Genomic DNA, 21,004 nt, shown 5'->3' with positions numbered 1-21,004 from the left:
GCTTAAAATTGTATATGAGACAAATTTTATTCTGTATGTGAAAAATAAACACAATGTTAAAGAGATTATAAATGTTGTCATTTTTACTTTTAGTCACTTAATACTGTGGGGCACTAAAATATATTCACAATGTCACTGCGTCAATTGGGTTGGTAGTCACAGCAGAGTCTCTCCTATATCATGTTCTCTTCTATCTGTGGACACATGGACCTGCTGCATTGTGAGATGCCACAGCAGTCATAGTCAACTGCTTAGAATACTCTACTTCCATTGTCACTACCCTTTAACCCATTACCTCCCTGAACTCCTTCTTTGCCACCTTTTCCCCATGAATCCCAATCTTCACATCCCATCCCTTTCTTTGATATCTCCTGTTGAAAAATCCTTTTGTAATTCATGAGCCTTGTGTGTCAGAGCAAATGCTTCACAAATCAGTGTAGTAGCACTGCACTCTGATGACAGTTACTGTGTCCTCAGACTGGAGTGTTCATAACTAAGGAAATACTGCCTACCCAATCAATGCAGTAACATCATATTCACATCTTATTGCCCCAAAGTATTCTGAATAAAAATAAAAATTAACTGAATTGTTTGTTTCTTTTGGGTGAGCTTTGTCCATCCCGAGACCACTGTTGGCCTCACTCTGTCATCAAGTCATCTGCTGCACTTATAAATGGAATTCAATGGGAAAAGGAACTTGTAGTGCTACACATGCTTTTCTGCAATGCGAGTCCTGCCATTACATAAGAGTTGCTTGTTGCAGTTTTAATTAAGCAATCTCCCTACAATAACTTCAGAAGTGTCCATGACTTTAAAGTGCATCTGTTGTTATTTAAAATTTGAACATAGTCTGCATGAATGGAGTCCTGCTGTGGTCTAAAAGTCAGAGTGCATCTTGGCATTCCAAACATTTCCTAACTAGAAGATTATAGCCTGATTTTTTGTGAACTTTATTGCTGTGGGCCTCATGACAGCATTCAGAAACATGCTTGGCATTTTGGTTAAAATAACTCAGATGTATCAAGCCATTTTGGATAGACAGTTGGTCTTCATCAATGTCTGAATAATTAATATTGAGTGTAAGACAGAATAATCTTAATTAAGTTTGCATATCTTCTGGAGAAGGTATAGAAGTAGTATAGAAATTAATCTAGGACCTTTTAAGGAATAGTTTTCTTAATTCGCAGCAGATTCTGTTTCATGTTACTCATTCAGAACTCAGCTTGTATCCCAATAGTACACTAAAGATTAAGTGATAGGTCCCCAAAGATCGTCTGTAGTAAATTATAGTTGGGGCCAGTTAATTATATTTTTCCACGCATTGCCTCTTTATCAAACAGGTGGGTGGTAATTGAGTTGAGATAATTTGACTATGAGCGACTGGAATGTAAGGTATCAAGATTTATGATTTCCTGTTTTTTTTCTTCCAGGATTGTTCAGCTTCTGAAGAATATTATGTTGCTGCTACATTGCTGCCACTGACAACAGCATTTTACCGGGTAAGCCCATGTGATTTCATGCCTCAACTCCCGAGAGTAAATTCAGTCTTGTCTGGATTTGATTGCAGAAAAGGGGGTTTAGGTACAAAATGTAGCTGTTGAGTTTATTAAAAAGAGCTTGTAAGCAGCAATCTTTCTGATTCTAGAATAATCTTCTGATTCTAGAATAATGTGACACTTTGGAATATGCATATTTTTGGCAGTGGACTTTGCAAAGTTATACTTAATGTACTGAAGTACTTTGGATAGAGTAGCATAAAGTTGCTCAGGAAATCCAAGTGTGAACTGAACTTGACTTTAAAAAATACAATGATTTTTTATTATCCATTGGCAATTTTTATGATGAACATTTTGCAAATCATCTATTCTGGTTAATAACATATTTAGTTAAATAAGTAATTAGATTGATTATTTGTCACACGGGAAGTGTTAAATGTGACTTGTAGCTAAAGTAAAATGTGAAGTACATGAATTCAATTGCAGTTAATTCATTTATTGCTAACATTATATAAACATAATGTGAGTTTTTTGTTAGTACGGAGTGGGGAGAATGGGCTTGATATGTTCGAAAAAGTTCATCAAGGTTAACACTTAATGTTAGCAATAGAAAATGTTTTAGATTTACATGTCAGGAATGTCCAGCACAGTTTGTTGGACCTCAGCTGTAGCTAATTTTATTCAGTTTTTGGCATTCTCCTTGTAGAAAATGAACACTAGTATCAAGAGTGTCACAAAAAGTAAAAATAATTCTTATCCATTATTTTGCTTCTGTAAATGTTCTTCTTTTGCAGCATGATCTTATGTTTATCATGGAAAAACTCTTACTTCTTTCCAGATTTTTTAAAAAGCCTATGGTATATGGAGAAAAAAAGACAAAGGGAAAATAAAGCACACATTTGTTAAAACCATTCACCACTAACACTAACTCAAGGAATTAAGCCATATTTTTTTTTAAGAGTTTGGTTCTTTTTTAGTTTCATGTTGTGAAAGTTGGACATGCATAGCTTATAGGCAAATTTGTGGAAGTTTTTAAATTGCTTACTTTTGCACATAGAATCAAAGAGTAATAGAAACCTACAGCAAAGAAATGGGCCCTCAGAGCTTACCTTGTCCATGTTGACCATGCTGTCCGTCTATGCTAATCCTATCTACCTGCATTGGGCCCATATCCTTAACTCCTTTTCTATCCAGTACCTGCCTAAATGTCTTTTAAACATGGTAATAGGGTTTTATTTCTGCTACTTTCTCTCACAACTCATTCCCAACATTCTCCATCCTCTGTGTGGGGGAATATACCCTTCAAATCTCTTTTAAGTTTCTCCTTTCTCAACTTAAACCACCAGTTGTAAACTTCCGTCTCCAGGGAAAAAGATTCCAACTGTCTGTCTATCTGTCCAATATAATTTTATAAATCTTTCTAAAGTCATCCTGCAGTCTTTTAGCTTCCAGTGGAAATAAAGTCACCCTTTCCAGACTCTGCTTGGAACCATAACTCTTCATTGCAGGAAATATTTTGATTGAATCTTTTTAGTAATTTTTCTTAGTGTGACAACATCCTTCCTGTAGTGTGGTGACAAAAAGAGTACACAATGTTCTCTAAGTATAGTCTAACCATTGTTTTGGACAACTGCAAGATGACGTCCCAATTCTTATACTGATTGTCTCTGCCACTGAAGACAATCAGGCCGCATGCCTTTTTCAAACACCTATTCACCTGTGTTGCTGTTAACTTACAGCCCCATGTCTCTCTGTTTATCAATGCTCTTAAAGTCTCTGCCATTTACTCTACACTCGATGGCCACTTTATTAGGTACACCGGCTCATTAATGCAAATGTCTAATCAGCTAATTATACAGCAGCAACTCAATGCATAAAACTATGTAGACATGGACAGGAGGTTCAGTTGTTCTGACCAAATATCAGAATGGGAAAGAAATGTGATTTCAGTGATGTTGGCTGTAAAATGATTGTTGGTGCCTGACAGGCTGGTTTGAGTATATCAGAAACTACTAATCTCTTGGGATTTCCATGCACACCTGTCTTGAGTTCTCAGAGAAGAATGTGAAAAGCAAAAAAAAAATCCAGTGGGCAGCCCTTCTGTGGGCGAAAATGCCTTGTTCATCAGCGAGGTCAGAGGAGAATGGCTAGACAGTAACTTAAATAACCATGCGTAATAACAGTGGTGTGCAGAGGAACGTATCTGAACGACAACACTTCGAACCTTGAAGTGGATGGTTGCAGCAGAAAAGAGCAAACATACACTCAGTGGCCACTCTATTAGATACAGGATGTACCTAATAAAGTGGTTATTGAGTGTGTATGCAATACCAAAATTTGACATCCCAAGTACATCAGCTCACATTTGTCTGTTTTAAATACCATCTGCCACTGTGCTACTCAGTGATCTATGTCATATTGTAATTTCTGGCAATCTTCTTCGCTAACAACAATTGCATCATATTTCATGACAGTTGCAAGCTTAATCATACCATTTATTGTCTGTGTGGGAGAAGAATAACATTTGCTGACAATTTTCTGTGATGAAAGGTAAATTATTGAGCTTAGATTATATTTAGAAGATTTGTGATGAGGCACAATTTAAGTCCACTTACCATCTCAAACCAATGGATGGAGGTACTTTTGACAAAAGCGCAATACTCACGTTCATAGTTAGTTACAAACAGTTAATTTCCAGGTGTTAAAGAATATTAGGATATCGGCTCTTTTTGCAAAGGAACAGACTGAGGTTGAATTGTGCAAAGACAATTGAATTCTGAGCACGTGCAAAATATCTCTCAGTATTTAATCTTTCCCTTAAAGACTGATATTTAATTAATCCAGTCAGATTCACTTGGTCCTCCCTCCTCTTCCCCATAGATGCCATGTGTTCACCTTGAGTTCCCAGTTTTTATTATAATGCTTTATATATTCACAGTCTAGCTATGATCATCTCATACAGTGCCATTTATCCTTCTAAGTTTCTTTCAACCTTGTCTGTTTCTTCATCTTATTTTCAAATTCTCACCTAGCTACCTTAATCTTTTAGTAATGCTTTTCTTTAAGGTGCACACTTAAAGATGCTTAACACTTCAATATACTTGCTCTTAGGTTCCTGTGAATGTAAGCCTAGTGCCTTTTGCAGACTTCAGTGGTTAAATCTCACCACCACTATTTACTTTCTGCATTCAATACCAGTGGTGCAAATTGAAATAACAAGGTTACAGGCACACAGAACTCTTAAGAGCGTGAATATACTGTATTTGTGAGCAGTCAGATCATTGGTACATGCAAAGAGATCCTCAAAATCTTACATTTATGGAATAGATAAATGTTTTACAGTTACCAGTTCCATGTAATTATACAAGCTTTGCTGATAAAAAGTAGCAGCTCTGGCAATAATCTGGTTTCATCAGAATTAGCAGTAGATTTAGGTACAAACCTGTGTCCTCTGAAATTTGCCTCCATTAGGGAATGTATTTTAATACGTGTGATGGTGAATTTCATCGATGTCTACCTATGCTGCGAGGTGACTCCTAAGATGTGGTCCATGTAATCCAACATGGACTCATTCTGGATGGAGGGCAGTGTTACGTAGCAAAGACATGTTGATGGAGGGCATTGTGATATGAGCATTAAGTGCAATGCTCATTGTCTTGTGAGCCTCAGTGCATGAGTAATTGATCTCTGAAGCACTGCCTCTGATTATACGTAGTCTTTGGCTCTTGGGTTGGGGAAAAGTATATGAAGATTCAAATTTCAAGCCTGGCAAGAAGCATATTATCTTCCTCTGATTTCTGTTCCTATGTATGCTTTTGAGATTTAACATCTTACAACACAGGAGAAAGTCCAAAATTGTTATATTTGCAAACTTCCTCCAAACGCATACAGGATATGTCAACCAACAATTAGCATTAAGGCCTAAATTAGATAGTGATGTCAGGCCACATTATTGATGTTCCTAACACTAGACTTTTTTTTAGCTGAAGTCAAGCAAACCTTTCAACCCTGGTTCTTTCAGTTAAACGATGACCTACATCTTTGCAGAGGATTAGAATGTTCACTGAGCCATTTCATCTGATACAGTCCAGTAATTCTAATGTAAACTTCATATGTCCACCTACATTTTACCTGTACCAAGCAGACTTGACAATGCTTGAGGGATGTTGTAGGATGTTACTGTTGCAGTACTTATGGTTCTCCCACATGCTAGAATGTTGTTCCAGCCATTTGCTGAGGGCAGATTGTCACCTTACCCAGCACTGCCCAGGCATCAATCATGTGTAGACATCACCAACTACAGGACAACATCACCTGACTGTGCGGCTCATGCCTCCCTCCCAGATGTGCTGAATAACTTCTACGCTCACTTTGAGGCGGAAAATGACGTGGCAGCGAGGAAGTCCACCCCCCCCCCCAAATGAGCAGGTGCTGTGTCTCACCATGGCCAATGTGGGAAGAACCCTGTGCAGAGTCAACCCACGGAAGGCTGCTGGACCAGACAATATTCCTGGTAGTGAGCTGTGCCACCGTTCCAATGTGCTTCAAGGCGGCCACTATTCTCCCTGTGCCGAAGAAGTCTTCAGTGTCCTGCCTGAATGACTACCGTCTCGTTGCACTCACATCCATCATCATGAAGTGTTTCAAGAGGCTCAACATGAGGCACATCAAGACCCTGCTGTCCCCCTCACTGGATCCCCTGCAGTTTGCGTACCGTCCCAACTGCTCAATGGACGACGCCATTGCCACCACCCTCCACCCGACCCTAACCCACCTGGACAAAAAAGACACATACGTTCAAATGCTGTTCATAGACTTCAGTTCAGCATTCAACACAATCATTCCTCAGAAACTGATTGGAAAGCTAAGCATACTGGGCCTGAACACCTCCCTCTGCAACTGGATACTAGACTTCCTGACTTGGAGACCTCAGTCAGTCCGGATCAGGAGCAACATCTCCAACACCATCACACTGAGCACGGGGGCCCCCCAGGGTTGTGTGCTCAGTCCACCGCTGTTCACTCTGCTGACCCATGATTGTGCTGGAACACACAGCTCGAACCACATCATCAAGTTCGCCAATGACACAACAGTGATGGGTCTCCTCAGCAAGAACGATGAGTCAGCATACAGAGAGGAGGTGCAGCGGCTAACAGACTGGTGCAAAGCCAACAACCTGTCTCTGAATGTGAACAAAACAAAAGAGATGGTTGTTGACTTCAGGAGGGCACAGAGCGACCACTCCCCGCTGAACATGGACGGCTCCTTGTTAGAGATCGTTAAGAGCACCAAATTTCTTGGTGTTCACCTGGCGGAGAATCTCACCTGGTCCCTCAACGCCAGCTCCATAGCAAAGAAAGCCCAGCAGCGTCTCTACTTTCTGCAAAGTCTGAGAAAGCCCATTTCCCACCCCCCATCCTCATCACATTCTACAGGGGTTGTATTGAGAGCATCCTGAGCAGCTGCATCACTGCCTGGTACAGAAATTGCACCATCTTGGAACACAAGACCCTGCAGCAGATAGTGAGGTCAGCTGAGAAGATCACTGGGGTCTCTGTTCCTGCCATTACAGACATTTACACTACACGCTGCATCTGCAAGGCAAACAGCATTATGAAGGACCCCATGCACCCCTCACACAAACTCTTCTCCCTCCTGCCATCTGGGAAAAGGCACCGGAGCATTCGGGCTCTCACGACCAGACTTTGTAACAGTTTCTTCCCCCAAGCTATCAGACTCCGCAATACCCAGAAACTGGACTGACACCAACTTACTTCCCTCTACTGTGCCTATTGTCTTGTTTATTATTTATTTTAATGCCTGCACTGTTTTGTGCACTTTATGGAGTCCTGGGTAGGTCTGTAGTCTAGTGTAGTTTTTTTTTCTGTGTTGTTTTCACATAGTTCAGTGTAGTTTTTGTACTGTTTCATGTAGCACCATGGCCCTGAAAAACGTTGTCTCGTTTTTACTGTGTACTGTACCAGCAATTATGGTCAAAATGACAATAAAAAGTGACTTGACTTGATGTACATGGTTCACCTGTCACCACCAAGCTAGTGTTGGTGGTCTATTCAGAGCTCTGTCTTGGGAACTAATTACTAGGTGGACAGGAGAAGTTTCAAAGGGTTTTTGAAAAATGTAGTACCTTTATTGTGTGGAGTGAGAAGATGTAAACAAGGTCTTGCATGAATATTCTCACCTGTATTCAGTGTGTAAAACGTAGAAGATAGTGAGTTCAAGTTTGTTGTCATAGGTATACATACCCAGGGTATAAATGCAACAAAATTAGCTTTTTGCAGCAGTAACATAGCGATCATAAGTTAACATAAACTTAAATTAACATTTGGGGAGAGGTATATGAAAGTGTGAAGCATTAAGCAAGGGAAGTGTTAGAAGTCACAGAACACATGAAGGTTGATAAATCCCCAGGGCAGCTGGGATAGGTAACTACAAGTTGGTGTGCTTTAGGTCAGGAATAGGGATACTATAAAAGTTCTAAGGGATAGGATTTATGTACATTGGGGAAAACAGGGCTAGGGATGATCAGAATTAATCAGCAAGGCTTTGTGTAAGAGAAATCCTGCCTTCTAACATGATTGAGTTGTCTGAGGAAGTAACTGAGGTGATTGATAAATCACAGTTTTGAAACAGTCCCGTCAGTCCACTATGTCTGTGTCAGTTATCTCATTCAAGATTGGTCTTCTTTGCCATTATGGTACAAATGTTTACTTAAGTACCTGCCTTCACCATCTAATAAGATTTCAAGATACTTTATAGAGAACAAAATTGGTTTAATATCTTAATGGGCTGCCTGAATATATGATTGCTAATGACTGATAACTTAATCAGATTGACTGCATGCTGAAGTATCTATCCACATTCATGCAACAAAGGTCAGAAAGGCCAGAATCATTAAAAGTGAAATTAATGCAGATTTATGGCATTCCTTGGTGAGATTTACTGATGAGGGTTTTAAATTTAGGTCATCGTAGAATATAGAGTCTGAGTTACTGGGAGTGTAGGAATTAACATGGTACAGTATGCTTCATGATTAAGTTATAACTTATACAGAATGAAGTGGGGAGGTTGGTGGGGAGGGCATTGTAGTAAATCAGAATATATAAATAGATTTAGGGTGACAGTCAATTGGAAGTTTAGAATCTTCTGATTCTGTTGTGGGGTAGTGTGTGTGTGGGTGACAGAAAAGCACTAAATGTGCATGGCAGGTAGAAGTGGGCAACTCAAGAAGTATAGAGCCAAATAATGCTATGGTTAGGCCTGTTAGAACTTCAGGACAGGTTGAAAATTATAAAGAAAAAATTGTCTCACAGTTACTCATACTTTACGTCTTTGAACTGGATAATTCTGCAAGAGAACTAGGTTGAAGAAATTTGGATGAAAGGTTATTGTAGACTGGAAAACAATAATACATTTTTGGAGATGGGGAAGATTAGAGATTGGAGATTATTTTGAGAAGTAAACATTGATGGCAAGATTAGGGACTGCGAACTAAGGGAGTAGGAAACAAAGTGATGGTTTGAAAGATGGGGAGAGTGGAAAAAAACAGAATGATTGTGGAATAACAATAGAGTATGTTATATTTTCTTTCTGATTAGATGTACATTTTAAAGATTTTATTGACATGGATATCTTTTGCCTCATTTATTACGATTAATTCAGGAATACTCTTCCATTGAATCTAATAAAATCAACCATGGTCAAGTGTCAATACTGTGTTACATCGCTGAACTATCAGCTAAAGTTTCAATCTGGCATCTTAATTCACAGTATACATTTTTTGTTTAAACATGGGATATGTTGGCACAATCTTGCATAGCTGAATTTCATAGATAGCAACTTGTTGTGGGGTGCATTTTAAAGGGATAAGACCACATCTTGAATCATTTTCGATAAAATACAGGCTTTTCGTTGTTTTTGTTTGTGTGACTCAAAATTATTAGAGTGGAGTCAGTTGGCTAAGCATTGGAATTTGACTTTGAAGTAAGGTTAATGGTTTGCTGTTACTCTCATGCTGAGCAAATTAACCACTATATTTGAGGTCAAAGATGGTTTTTGACATAGAATTTAGTGACTTGGGGGAAATTCTGATTTGAATTGAGGAATGCATTAGAATAACCAGCAGAACATCTTAGGAATTCTTTACACAGAAAGAACGGATGAACTTTGTTACATTTGGGGGGAAGAGACTAGAAAAGCAGTTTTGCTGCAGTTTATTTAACAAATTTCACCAGTTTGTGCATATTGCACATCAACAAGATTGGAATTCTTAATTGTTAAACACATAGATCAATAAACAATGGAAGTATTTTTCATATTGCACATCTTAGATATGAAGAAGAAGCAAGAACTTTGAGGAATTTGGTTCTACAGCTATATATTTACTGCAAATTACATCTGAATAAACTATTACGATACAGGTTTTCCCCGCTATTCGAAGGTAGAGTGTTCCTATGAAATGGTTCGTAAGCCAGAATGTCATAAAGTGAAGAAGCAGTTACTATTTATTTATATGGGAAAAATTTGTGAGCGTTTGCAGACCCAGAAAATAGCCTAACCATGCCAAATAACACATAAAACCTAAAATAACAGTAACATGTAGTAAAAGCAGGAATGATCTGATAAATACACAGCCTATATAAAGTAGAAATACTTTTCTGCAATTATTGCAGCACTGTCCACCACAGCAAAAATCTCACGCAAGCGCTCTCGGCAGAAAGACTCAGTGCAAATGCTCTCGGCAGCACTCGCGGCAAGAACACTCGGCGCAATTGCTCTTGGTAGAAACACACAGCGCAAGCACTCTCAGCAGAAGCACTCTTTCCAGTAACTTTTAAGCTATGAAGCTGCCAAATCATACCAAATACACAGCCTATATAAAGTAGAAATAATGTACATCCAGTGCAACTTCACTTACCGGAATCAGGAAGACAGTGAGCACACTGATGATGGTGTGTTAGCCTGAGTCGTCAGAGGTTAGGGTGGTGGGACACTGGGGTGTCATCTCATTGTCGTCTGTTTCCATCAGGGCAGACCAGGTCACCTTCTTCTATGTCTGCCTGCCTCGATGTCGAAGGTCAAGTTTCGTTGTCTGCTATGGCTGATGTGGAAGGCTTGAAAAGCGACGGTATGCTTGATTGCTTAGCCTCACGCATTTTTCTATCATACATTTCTTTGTAAGCATTCAAACCATCCTGCAAGTATGCCCTAAACCTACGTACCCTTTCAAAATTAAAGTCATACTTTTCTGCAATCATTGCAGCATTGTCAATCGCAGCGAAAATCTCACGCAATTGCTTCACGTTCAGTTCCTGGGCGACTTCACTTTTGGGCTGTTTGCTACTGCATTCGGTTTCAATTGTTATCCTTTCCTCTTCATCAACTCTTCATCTGTCAGTTCTTGGTCATGGGATGCCAAAACCTCTTCAACATCATCTTTGTCATCTTCCACAAACCCTTAGCCAAACTCACTATGTCCTTCCTTTGTTCACCACGATTGAAACACTAAATTATGTCTAGTTTTACACTGTGTACCACCCTTATGTGCTCTTTTAGGCTTTTCCAATACCTTAGAACTCAACTTGCTAACGGATGCACAAAATAAATCAACATAAAGCACTGATGCTCACAGGCATATGTTTAAGTAATGCCGGCTAGAATGCAGTTCCGCGGGAGGAGTTTGGCTGCTCAGCACGTGCGCTACCTTTTTTCGTAACAGTGAAAACACCTTCTGTTAGCGAAAACAGGTAACTAATGTAGGTCTTAACGGCGAGGTGTCATAAAGCAAATGTTCGAAAAACGGGAACACCTGTAATACTGCATTTTCATTGCACTGAGTCTATTTCCAGTTGGGTTATTGTGAAAAGAAAACTAATTTTCTGATGCTAGTGTATTTCAAGTTGTGGCCCATATATGGACTTTAAAGTCTTGATGTTACAGCAATCCCCAATCTTTTTTCTGTGAAGTGCACAAGCGTGTTTGGGGGAAAATATGTAATAATTGAGTTATCCGAAATGTTTAGCTCTTGGCAAAAATATGCTGATATATTCTGATAAATTGAAAAAAACAACAAAATATAAATTGATTGCTTTAAGATTTTAATACAAGTATAAACAAATGTCCTAGTGATTTCCATTTGTGAACTATTAGATTAGATCATTTGCCATGATGCCTAGGATCTTACAGTTAATGATGAATTCACAGTACAGTGCAGTCTTCAAAAAAAGCCACCCACAAAGATCCAGCATTTTCCACATCCAATGTTATTTGATAATGTGTGCCTTTGCATGCAATCTGTCAAGTGCAGGAGCAGTACTTCGTCAAGTTGGCTAAGCAACTACCAACTTTCAGAAAAAGGTTAGAATATACATATGAGCGAGATTTTTTAAAAATTTAAAACATGGAATTCATTGTAATCTAGAGTCTTAATGTTGAAGATTAGCTTTATTTGTCACATGTACATCGAAACACACAATGAACTGTTGTTTGCGTCAAAGATATGCTGGGGGCAGCTGTATGTGTCGCCATGTTTCTGCCACCAACATACCATGCTAACCCATCCCTTACTAACCCTAACATGTACATCTTTGGAATATGGGAGAAAATTGACGCATCTACAGAAAACCCGCATATGCATGTGAAGAAAATACAAACTCTCTACAGACAGCAGTTGGAATTAAACTATCTTACAGTTGCTGCTGTACAGTGTTATGCTAGCTACAATGCTATCAGGCCGCCCTGTACGCTATTGTGCTGCCCCATGGGTAATGTTAGAATCTCTTATAGCTGGAGTATGGAAAAATAATTCTTTTAGACTCAGAAAGTACACTAAACAGTAATTGCGTCTCGAGGAACTATTAAAAGGTTACTTAAGGCAAAATGTGCAATATTTTCAAGGTATTCTGCCGTGAAACTACTTATTGATAAACTAAGTTCTTGTCAGCTCAACTCCACTTTCTCTCTACTACTGGGGCAGCATTAAATCAGAGCAGCCCATGGTGAGGACTGAATCGGTGCCTGAAAATTTGAACTTCTATATTGAGCTTTGCTTAAATGAAATTCCTCAAATTTTTTCTGTTCTGTGCCATCGCAGGTAATGAAAGCAAATACTGATGACAGTATTTCTCATTTCTCCACCTTTTAGCACACTCCTTTTGGCCTGGAGGCGAGAAAAACTAGGGTGAAGTCAGCACAGATTTGTTAAGGACAGACTTTAAGGGCTTGGCAAATCTGTTAAGAATTTTTTGAGGAAGTAACAAACAAGATAGACAAAGGAGAGTCAGTGGTTGTTGTGTACTTGGGTTTTTAGAAGGCTTTTGACAAGGTGCTGCACACAAAGTTGTTAGGTAAGATAAGAGCCCAGATGTTAGAGGCAAGCTGCTAGCATGGATAGGAGATTGGCTGACTGGCAGAAGGCAGAGAGTAGGGATAACAAGGTCCATTTCAGGATGGCTGCCGGTGACTAGTGAAGTTCCACAGGAGTCCATATTGGGACTGTATCATGTCATGTCATGCGTTAATGATATGGATGAAAGAACTGATGGTATTCTGTCCACTATATTTGCAGACAATATAGTGATAGGCAGATAATGTAAGTTGCAAAGGCAGTAGGGGGTCTGTAGGAGAACCTGGACTGATTAAAAGTGGGCAAAGAAGTGGTAGATGAAAAACAGCATAGGGAAGTGTAAAGTTACGCACTGTAGTAAGCAGAGTAAAATGATAGACCTGTTTTTGTTAATTGGGAGAGATTTCAGACCTTGGACATTCAAAGTGACAACAGAATCCTAGTTCAGGATTCCCTCAAGGGTAACTTGCAAGTTGCCTCAGTAGTAAGGATGGCAAATGGAAGGTTAGTATTCATTTTGAAATTACAAGTAAGATTCCAGTGTGCTCTGACACTGTGGCATCTACAAGGCCAACCAAAAGTATGATTGTCTATTTTAAAAAATTTTTATGATTGCAAGACACTGTTGGATATTAAGAACTTAAAAGTTCTGTGGATCTACTCCATCAGAGAGTTGCCCATTTGTGGAGAAATTAAAGGAGCTGGACTTGTGCTGCTACTTGCATCAGAGAGGTGCTGAGGTTGTTACGTTAAGGCAGTGTGCAGTCTAACAGTGAGTAATTGTTTTAGTCACTTGTGATCACAAAATCCTGATGGACTTTCATAATGTGGAATGCTGCAAGACTTATCCATTGGCTGTTTGCAGCCACCCAGGAGAGAGGCACTGGAGTCGGAGCGCTCCACAGAGTGCTGGAGATGATGTGGAGTAGCATCCAGCTGGTGATGCCCTCCAGTGTTCACTCGGCAGGAGACTGTACTGTGTTCAATTGCAGATTGGAGTAACAGTGATTCGTTTGGATGTAATCATGTATCGTTGAATGACAATTAAAATTGAACTTCAGAGGAAAAGAACATAAAGGTGTGGATTTATTGCTGAAACTTTATAAGACATTGATTAAACCGCATTTGGAAAATTGTAAGCAATTTTGCTCTGTGTATCTAAGGAAGGATGTGCTAGACTAGGAGAGGATTAGGATGAGGTTCACAAGAATAATCCTGAGAATGAAATGCATGATGTATCTAGATAAATCTGCACCTGAAGGCACAGACTTGTACTTCAGGGTTGTTCCTTTAGAGCTAAGATAGGAATTTCTTTAGCCACTGGGTGGTGAACTTAAGGAGGTCGTTGCCACAGAGGCTTGTGGAAGCCACATCATCAGGTGTATTTAGGGCAGTGACTGATAGCGCCTTAATTAATAAAGGGATCAAGGTTCTGAGGAGAAAGCAGGAGAATGGGATTGATAGATAAATCAGCTGTTAAATGGTGGAGCAGACTTGATGGGTAGAGTGGCCTCATTCTTTTCCTATATTTATAGTCTTAAGCCCTTCAGTAGCACGCAAAACTTCCTAACCATACAATTTTCTAACAGACCTCAGATAGTCATGATGCACAGCCAGTCCCTCTTAATCATCTTCAATGTAGGTGTCCCAGGGCTGTGTGCTGAGCCCATTTGCTGTAAACTCTGCTCATATATGACTGCATGGCCAAATATCAGAGTAATCACATTCTCAAGTTCGCTGACTAATGGGCTCATCACCAACAATGATGAGACAACTTACAGAGAGGAAGTGGAAGAGTTTGAGGCCTGATTTTAGGCAAATAACTTCTTCCTCAATGTCAACAAGACCAAGTAGATGGTTATCGACTAAAGGAGAACTCCCACCACTCACTTCCCTCTTTACATCAGCGACACAACAGTGGAAACTGCAAGCAGTTTCAAACTCCTGGGAGTACACATCGCACAACCTCTTATCGTACCAGAACACACTTTCGGGAAAGCTCACCAATGCCACTACTTTCTGAGGAGACTGAAGAGAGCTGCACAATGCACATCTATCCTCATGGCATTCTGCAGATGCGCAGTAGAGAGCATCCTAACATGCTGTATCACTATGGAGCAGCTGGCAAGACTGTTTTACAACAGATAATCAAAACTGCACCAATGCATCACCAGTACCAGCCTACTCGCCATCAAGGACATATATACAGAAAGGTGACAGATAAAGGCCTGTAACATCATGAAGAATCCTACCCACCCTGCTCATCGACTATTTGGTCCACTTCAATCATGGAGGAGTCATCCACACTAGGACCACCAGACTCAAAATCAGTTACTTTCCTCATGCAGTAAGGCTGATAAACACTTCCACCCACTAACCCACCCCTCCATCACCACTTTATCATTTCCTCTCAGTCACCATATGTACAGCTACTCTAGTGCCTAGCATCACTTTCTGGACATACAATCAATCCACATATATAAGCTTACGTATGTATTTATATTTATTGTGTTCTTTGTCTTATTGTGTTTGTTTATGTGCCGCATCGGATCCAGATTAACAATGAATTAATTCTCCTTTACACTTGTGTACTAGAAATGACATGAAACAATCTGATTTAGTATGTGAAATTTCACATGAAAAGGTTTATTACAGTCATGAAGGTATGGCTGTGTTCATTTTAGGAGACCGTGATGCCATGTTTTGTCATAAAACATGGGTTAGAGGCTATTTAAAATGGTCTGTGAGACTTGATCACCTTCCAATTCTGAACACAAGAAATTCTGCAGATGCTGGAAATCCAAAGTAACACAAAACTCTGGAGGAACTTAGCAGATCGGGTAACGTTGACAAACAGGAATAAATAGTCAATGTTTTGGGCTGAGACCCTTCATCAGGACTGGAAAGGAATGGGGAAGATGCCGGAATAAAAAGAGGTGAAGAGAGGTGGGTAGGAAAAGTAAAGAGCTGGAGAGTTCTTTTTACCAAATCTGCACAAGCTCCTAATGAAATATAGCTATTGTCGTGTCTTCTTTGTAATTGCATTAATATGTTAGGCCCAGGATAGATCTAAAGAGATGCTGACACCAAGAACTCAAAACTGTTCACCCTTTGCACTCCTGATCCCTCAATAAGGGCAGGTGTGTGTTCCCTCGATTTCACATTAGTGAAGTCCACAAACAGTTCCTTGGTCGTACTCAATTGAGTGCTAGGTTGTTGTGACACTACTCAACCTCAACCACAGTCTTCCTCCTGTACATCTCGTCATCACCATCTGAAATTCTGCCAATAGTAGTTCTTCAGCAAATTTATAGACAACATTTGAGCCATGCTTAGCCACACAGTCATGGATTCATGGATATAGGATGGGTGAAGCACAGATCATGTGCTAGTGTTCATTATCAGCGTGGAAGAGATGCTTTTTCTGATCTGCACAGACTATGGTTGTCCAGTGAGGAAATCAAGGATCCAGTTACAGAGGAGATACAGAGGCCCGGGTCTTGGAGCTTGTTGATTAGAACTGAAGGTATGATTGTGTTGAACACTGAGCTGTAATCATGAAACAGCAGCCTGATCTAGGTATTCCTATTGTCCAGGTGATCAATTTTCACTCTTCAAATACTTATTTAGTTCCCTTTTCATCATTACTGATAACCCTGCCTTCATTTCCCTTCCACCCATGTAATCCAGATCTGTTACTTTGCTGAGGTTAAGAAGGGGTCTCATAATGTCTTTGGTGCATTCACAGTCACCTGAAATCTACGTCCTCTTGGTATTGCTCTTGACGATTTTGAACAGCTTTATAATTTATTCTGTTTTTCTCTGCTCTCTGCTCCCATTTCCAACCACTCCAGTCTTTCCATATAGCTTCACCCCTCATCCTTGGTGCCATTCCAGCAACTCTTTTTAGTTCTCCTTTGAATGTCTTTTGCACTTCTCAAATGTTTTGGTGCTTTTGATCATTCTTGATTATCAGAGCGAGCCAGTGTGTAAACTGAGGTATGACCAACATTTTATTAAAAGTTTAGCATATCTTCCTTGCTATTTTGTATTCTGCCTTTGCATTAAAATCACTGGCTCAATTTTTTAACATACTTTTTTCATTTTATTTGTCTCCTTCATAATATACATCCAAAGATCTCTAATTTCTCTAGAACCCTTTTCAATATAGTGTCCTTTCACTTATACTACGTTTAGCCTTATAGTAGGTTGTGAAATAGTTACAATGAGTGAAAGTAAGCATGTGTTTTTAGTTTTCCATTGTTGTTTATTGCAACCAAAAGGCATTGTTTTCAGTACAGTTCAAAGGGTGCTCAGTGTTTTATGATTCCCAGAAAGAGCATTCTGCATTACCACCTTGAAAATAATTGTGCTGAAATATTGTTATGCACTGCCTGTTTGCTTGGTATCTTATAATTTTTCAGTTTTATGCAGGAAATTGAAGTGTTCTTTGTTGTAATTTTAAGCTAAATGATCGTCTTTGTTTAATGAAGTGTATATTGTTTCAGATTAAAGATAATGATTCTGTCTCACAAATTTGAACAATTTCTAGATTGACCTGATATTTGTCGTTTCTATCCTCTTTCTTCTTGCTCCATTGTTCCTTTTGTAAATTAATCTCTCCTATTGTTTTTCTCCATGCTTGCTACAAGTATCCAGCTATTCTTCAAAAGCAGTTGAATTTTGCAAAAGTACCATCAAATATCCCACCAGGTTAATCTAAAACTGAGATGAATTAAAGCACCTTAATAGTGTGAAATATAAATGTTCTGTCACATGAAGTACATCTGTAAGCAGGCCAGTTTCCAAAGTTTTTGTTGTTATGGCACCTAATATGTTTGTAGCAGACTTTAATCCCATACTCCCAAACAATGATTGCTCAAATCTTCATGAAACAGATAACCCAGACCTCTAATTTAGGGAAAAAACACTATTTATCCAGCGCAACACACACAAACTGTTGGGGGGGCGGGGGGGGTTGATCTCAGCAAGCCAGGCAGCATCTATAGAAAAGAATAAAGAGTCTAATTTCCTGATGAAGGGACTGAAACATCGACTGTTTATTCCTTTCCATAGATGCTGCCTGACCTGCTCTGGTCCCTTGGATTTCCAGCACCTGCAAATTTTCTCAGATTTGTCACTATTTATCCACCTACTGCCTAAGAAAATGTGTTTGGACAATAATTCAAAAATGGTAGTTACTTTATACTTACAAAAAGCAAACAGCTTATAATGGAAATCTTAATTTAAAAAAACAATTGGAAACGTTCAACATTTGTGGTGAGAGAAATTTAATCAACAGTGTAAATCAAAGCACCTTTCATCAGCATATCTTTAAAGATAAGAGTTTTAAGATGCAGAGAAAAGAGTTAGTAGATGCTGAGTGTTAATAAAGGGGAGAGAATGAAAGGGAGGATGGGTCTGTAATTGGGTGTAATTTGTGGAGAAATTAAATGAAATATTAAAGAATATGTACATTCCCTGAAACGTTCTCAGTTTCATTGTGTAATGGTAGTGACCGTTAGGAGCTTAGAAATCTGGAGCACAAGCTTTATAAAATGCATTCTTTTGTATTATTATCAAGCCAAAGGTGATAATTAGGAACTTTGGAACAGTGAAATGAGAAGTATACACAAGTTCTTTTTAATAAATACAAATAGCAATGTATATTTTGGTGAGGAGCCCAGAAAGTATTTAGTTTATCAAGTTCAAGTTCAAATTTAATTGCCATTGAACCATACACATTAGTATAGCCAAACAGAACTGCGTTCTTCTTGGTCCAAGGTGCAAAGCACAAAACCAGCAGTCACACATAGCACATATAGCAAATATAATTAAGATAGCAGAAAATCATAGTTTCCAATCCAAGTAATTATATAGCCTAAGTCTCTGAGTTTCATGGCCTGCAGATTGAAGGTGCTTGGATTTTTTCCTGGAGCCACGTTTCTGCAGAAACAACCTGCAGCAATTCCTCATATCATGCAGTGCAGCCACAGATGAGGTCAATCCAGTTTGTCTCCCTGAGCTTTGACTGGAGAGCAGCACTGACAAAAGGGACCAGCCTCCAACCCAGAGTGAAATCCATCGGCATGCAGCCAACTCTGGTGTCTCCTTCCTGCGTGGCTGCAACAAACGGCCATGATGCGTGAATGAGGGCCTGGTCTGTGCCACAACTGAGGCCATGCAGCTGCCCCACCATTGGTCTCACCAACCAGCCAGTTATTTGGACTTGCAGTATTCTACCAATGTCTATTAGGACATTGCGGTCACAACAAAAATATCTCACATTGTCCTTTGGATCGCGCACCGCCACTGACGCCTTCTTCCCTGGGTGGCTGAAGTAGGCAGCAAGTCCAGCTCCAGCACTAAACAGCAACTTGATGCAAAGGACGAAGGATCGAAACTTTCGTTGGACCCAAGCTACTTAAGTAGATGTGCTTAAGGTGAGGTCTCTGCAGAATTCATTTCCTACCTAGATAGCATGACTATAGTTATGTTTTTCCAGGCTCAGTAAGTGCAAGCTTATTAACATACCAATTTTTACCAGTAGTGACCATTTATTGGCCATGGTGAAAGCAACAACCAAAAAATACTTTAATGAACTCATAAAAAATAAGAGATGGAGCAGCTATGAATCTTACTTATACTTCTCCATTAGTAAAATCATGGTTTATCTGATCTTAGCCTCTGTGCCACTTTCCTGCATTTCCCAAAATCCTTGACATAGCTCTACACTGAAAATCTGTTTCTTACTTGATTATATGCATTAATTCAACTTCCGCAGCTCGGTGGTGTAGAGTAATCCAAATATTGACTTTGAAGAAGTTAGCCTTTCTTCAATAGAAGTTCTGTAAGTCCCTCTCTCCTTATTCCACCTCTATGATTTCTACTGCTCTCCTGCTTTGCACTTCTGTTCTCAACTAAACTTGCTACCTCAGCCTCGTGTCTTTCCTCGATATTTGCCTGGGCCATCTTGTCCTGCTTGGCTTCCAGCTCTTCTCTCAGACTTCTCAGTTCCTCTTGGCCAGGATCACAGGTGTGTATTCAATTTACCATTTCCCCCAAGAGTTTTTCCTTCTTGTCCGATGCTGTATCCTCCCCACCATGTCTGTACCCTCTGTCCCTCGGCTCCATGACTCCTCTCCCAAACATGCTGTAGATCGTTACTTTTCATCCTTCCTTCCCTGGGCAGAAATGGGATCGATTTCCCCTGGGAATTGACAGTGGAGTCAGCACAGAGAAATGTGGTTTAAAAAAAACAAACTTGAAAGTCCTTACATGAAGCATTTCCAAGAAGATGGTGCATTCATGGTACAAATAAAAATAGATGGGTATGACTTAACAGTCATTACAAAAACATGTTTGCAAAGTGACCAAGGCTGGGAATTAAATTTCTCAGAACAATGAACTTTCAGTGAAATGGGGAAGTGGATGCAATGGCCTTGCTCCATTATTAATGAAAGGATAAGGGCCAAAGAAGGGAAGGATGTTACCTCAGAAAATCAAAAAGTAGAATCAGTTTGAGTAAAGCTAATAGAAAATAATGCAGAACAGCAATTAGAAGTGTGTGTGACAAGAAGAATTTTAATCTGAATATAGACTGGACCCAGCAAATCAGCAAGAATATCCTGGAAGATGAATTCATACAGAAACGGCATTTTAATATCCGGATGCCTTTTTAATGAGGTGAATAGATTGAAACTGACAAGGGAACAGGCTATCTTGGATTTAGCATGTGTAATGAGAAAGGGTTACTTCATGTCGCTAAGAGGTCATCATAACATGATAAAAAATTGACGTGTGATAAAAGTGTGATAAAAAATTGAAGTGATTTAGATCTGTCTGAAACCAAGGTATAAATATGAATAAAGCAGATTAAAAAGACATGAATTGTGAATTGGCTGTATTAGACTGGCAATGTACATTAAAAATGATAGTGATGAAACATCGGATGTAATAAAAAATACATAATTCATATGTCTCTTTAATCCAAAATGGTAGAAAAGAAACATTGTCCAGCCATGTAGAGTATTCTAGTTAATTGAGAGACATCGAGACCAGTACATTTTGCCCAATTAGCTGAAGATTCATGAAAATAGTTAAAAAGATATAAAAAAGGCAAATTACCATTTAACTGGGAAACAAA

The 21,004-nt window shown here is 39.3% G+C and overlaps 1 protein-coding gene across 3 annotated transcripts in view; it reads left to right on the top strand.

Annotated features, from left to right (window-relative positions):
• sbf2 (SET binding factor 2) overlaps window positions 1–21,004 on the top strand; it is a 521,046-nt gene that overhangs the window by 342,997 nt on the left and 157,045 nt on the right. For all 3 annotated transcript variants that reach the window (XM_073049581.1, XM_073049580.1, XM_073049579.1), the window contains one exon: window positions 1,431–1,499. In XM_073049581.1, the coding sequence (XP_072905682.1) occupies window positions 1,431–1,499 (69 nt within the window). The remainder of the gene's footprint in view (window positions 1–1,430; window positions 1,500–21,004) is intronic.

Source organism: Hemitrygon akajei, chromosome 6 (assembly GCF_048418815.1).
Source record: "Hemitrygon akajei chromosome 6, sHemAka1.3, whole genome shotgun sequence".
Lineage (NCBI taxonomy): Eukaryota > Metazoa > Chordata > Chondrichthyes > Myliobatiformes > Dasyatidae > Hemitrygon > Hemitrygon akajei.
The sequence above is the reverse complement of the archived record's forward strand: the minus strand, read 5'-3'. Positions and strand labels throughout refer to the sequence as shown.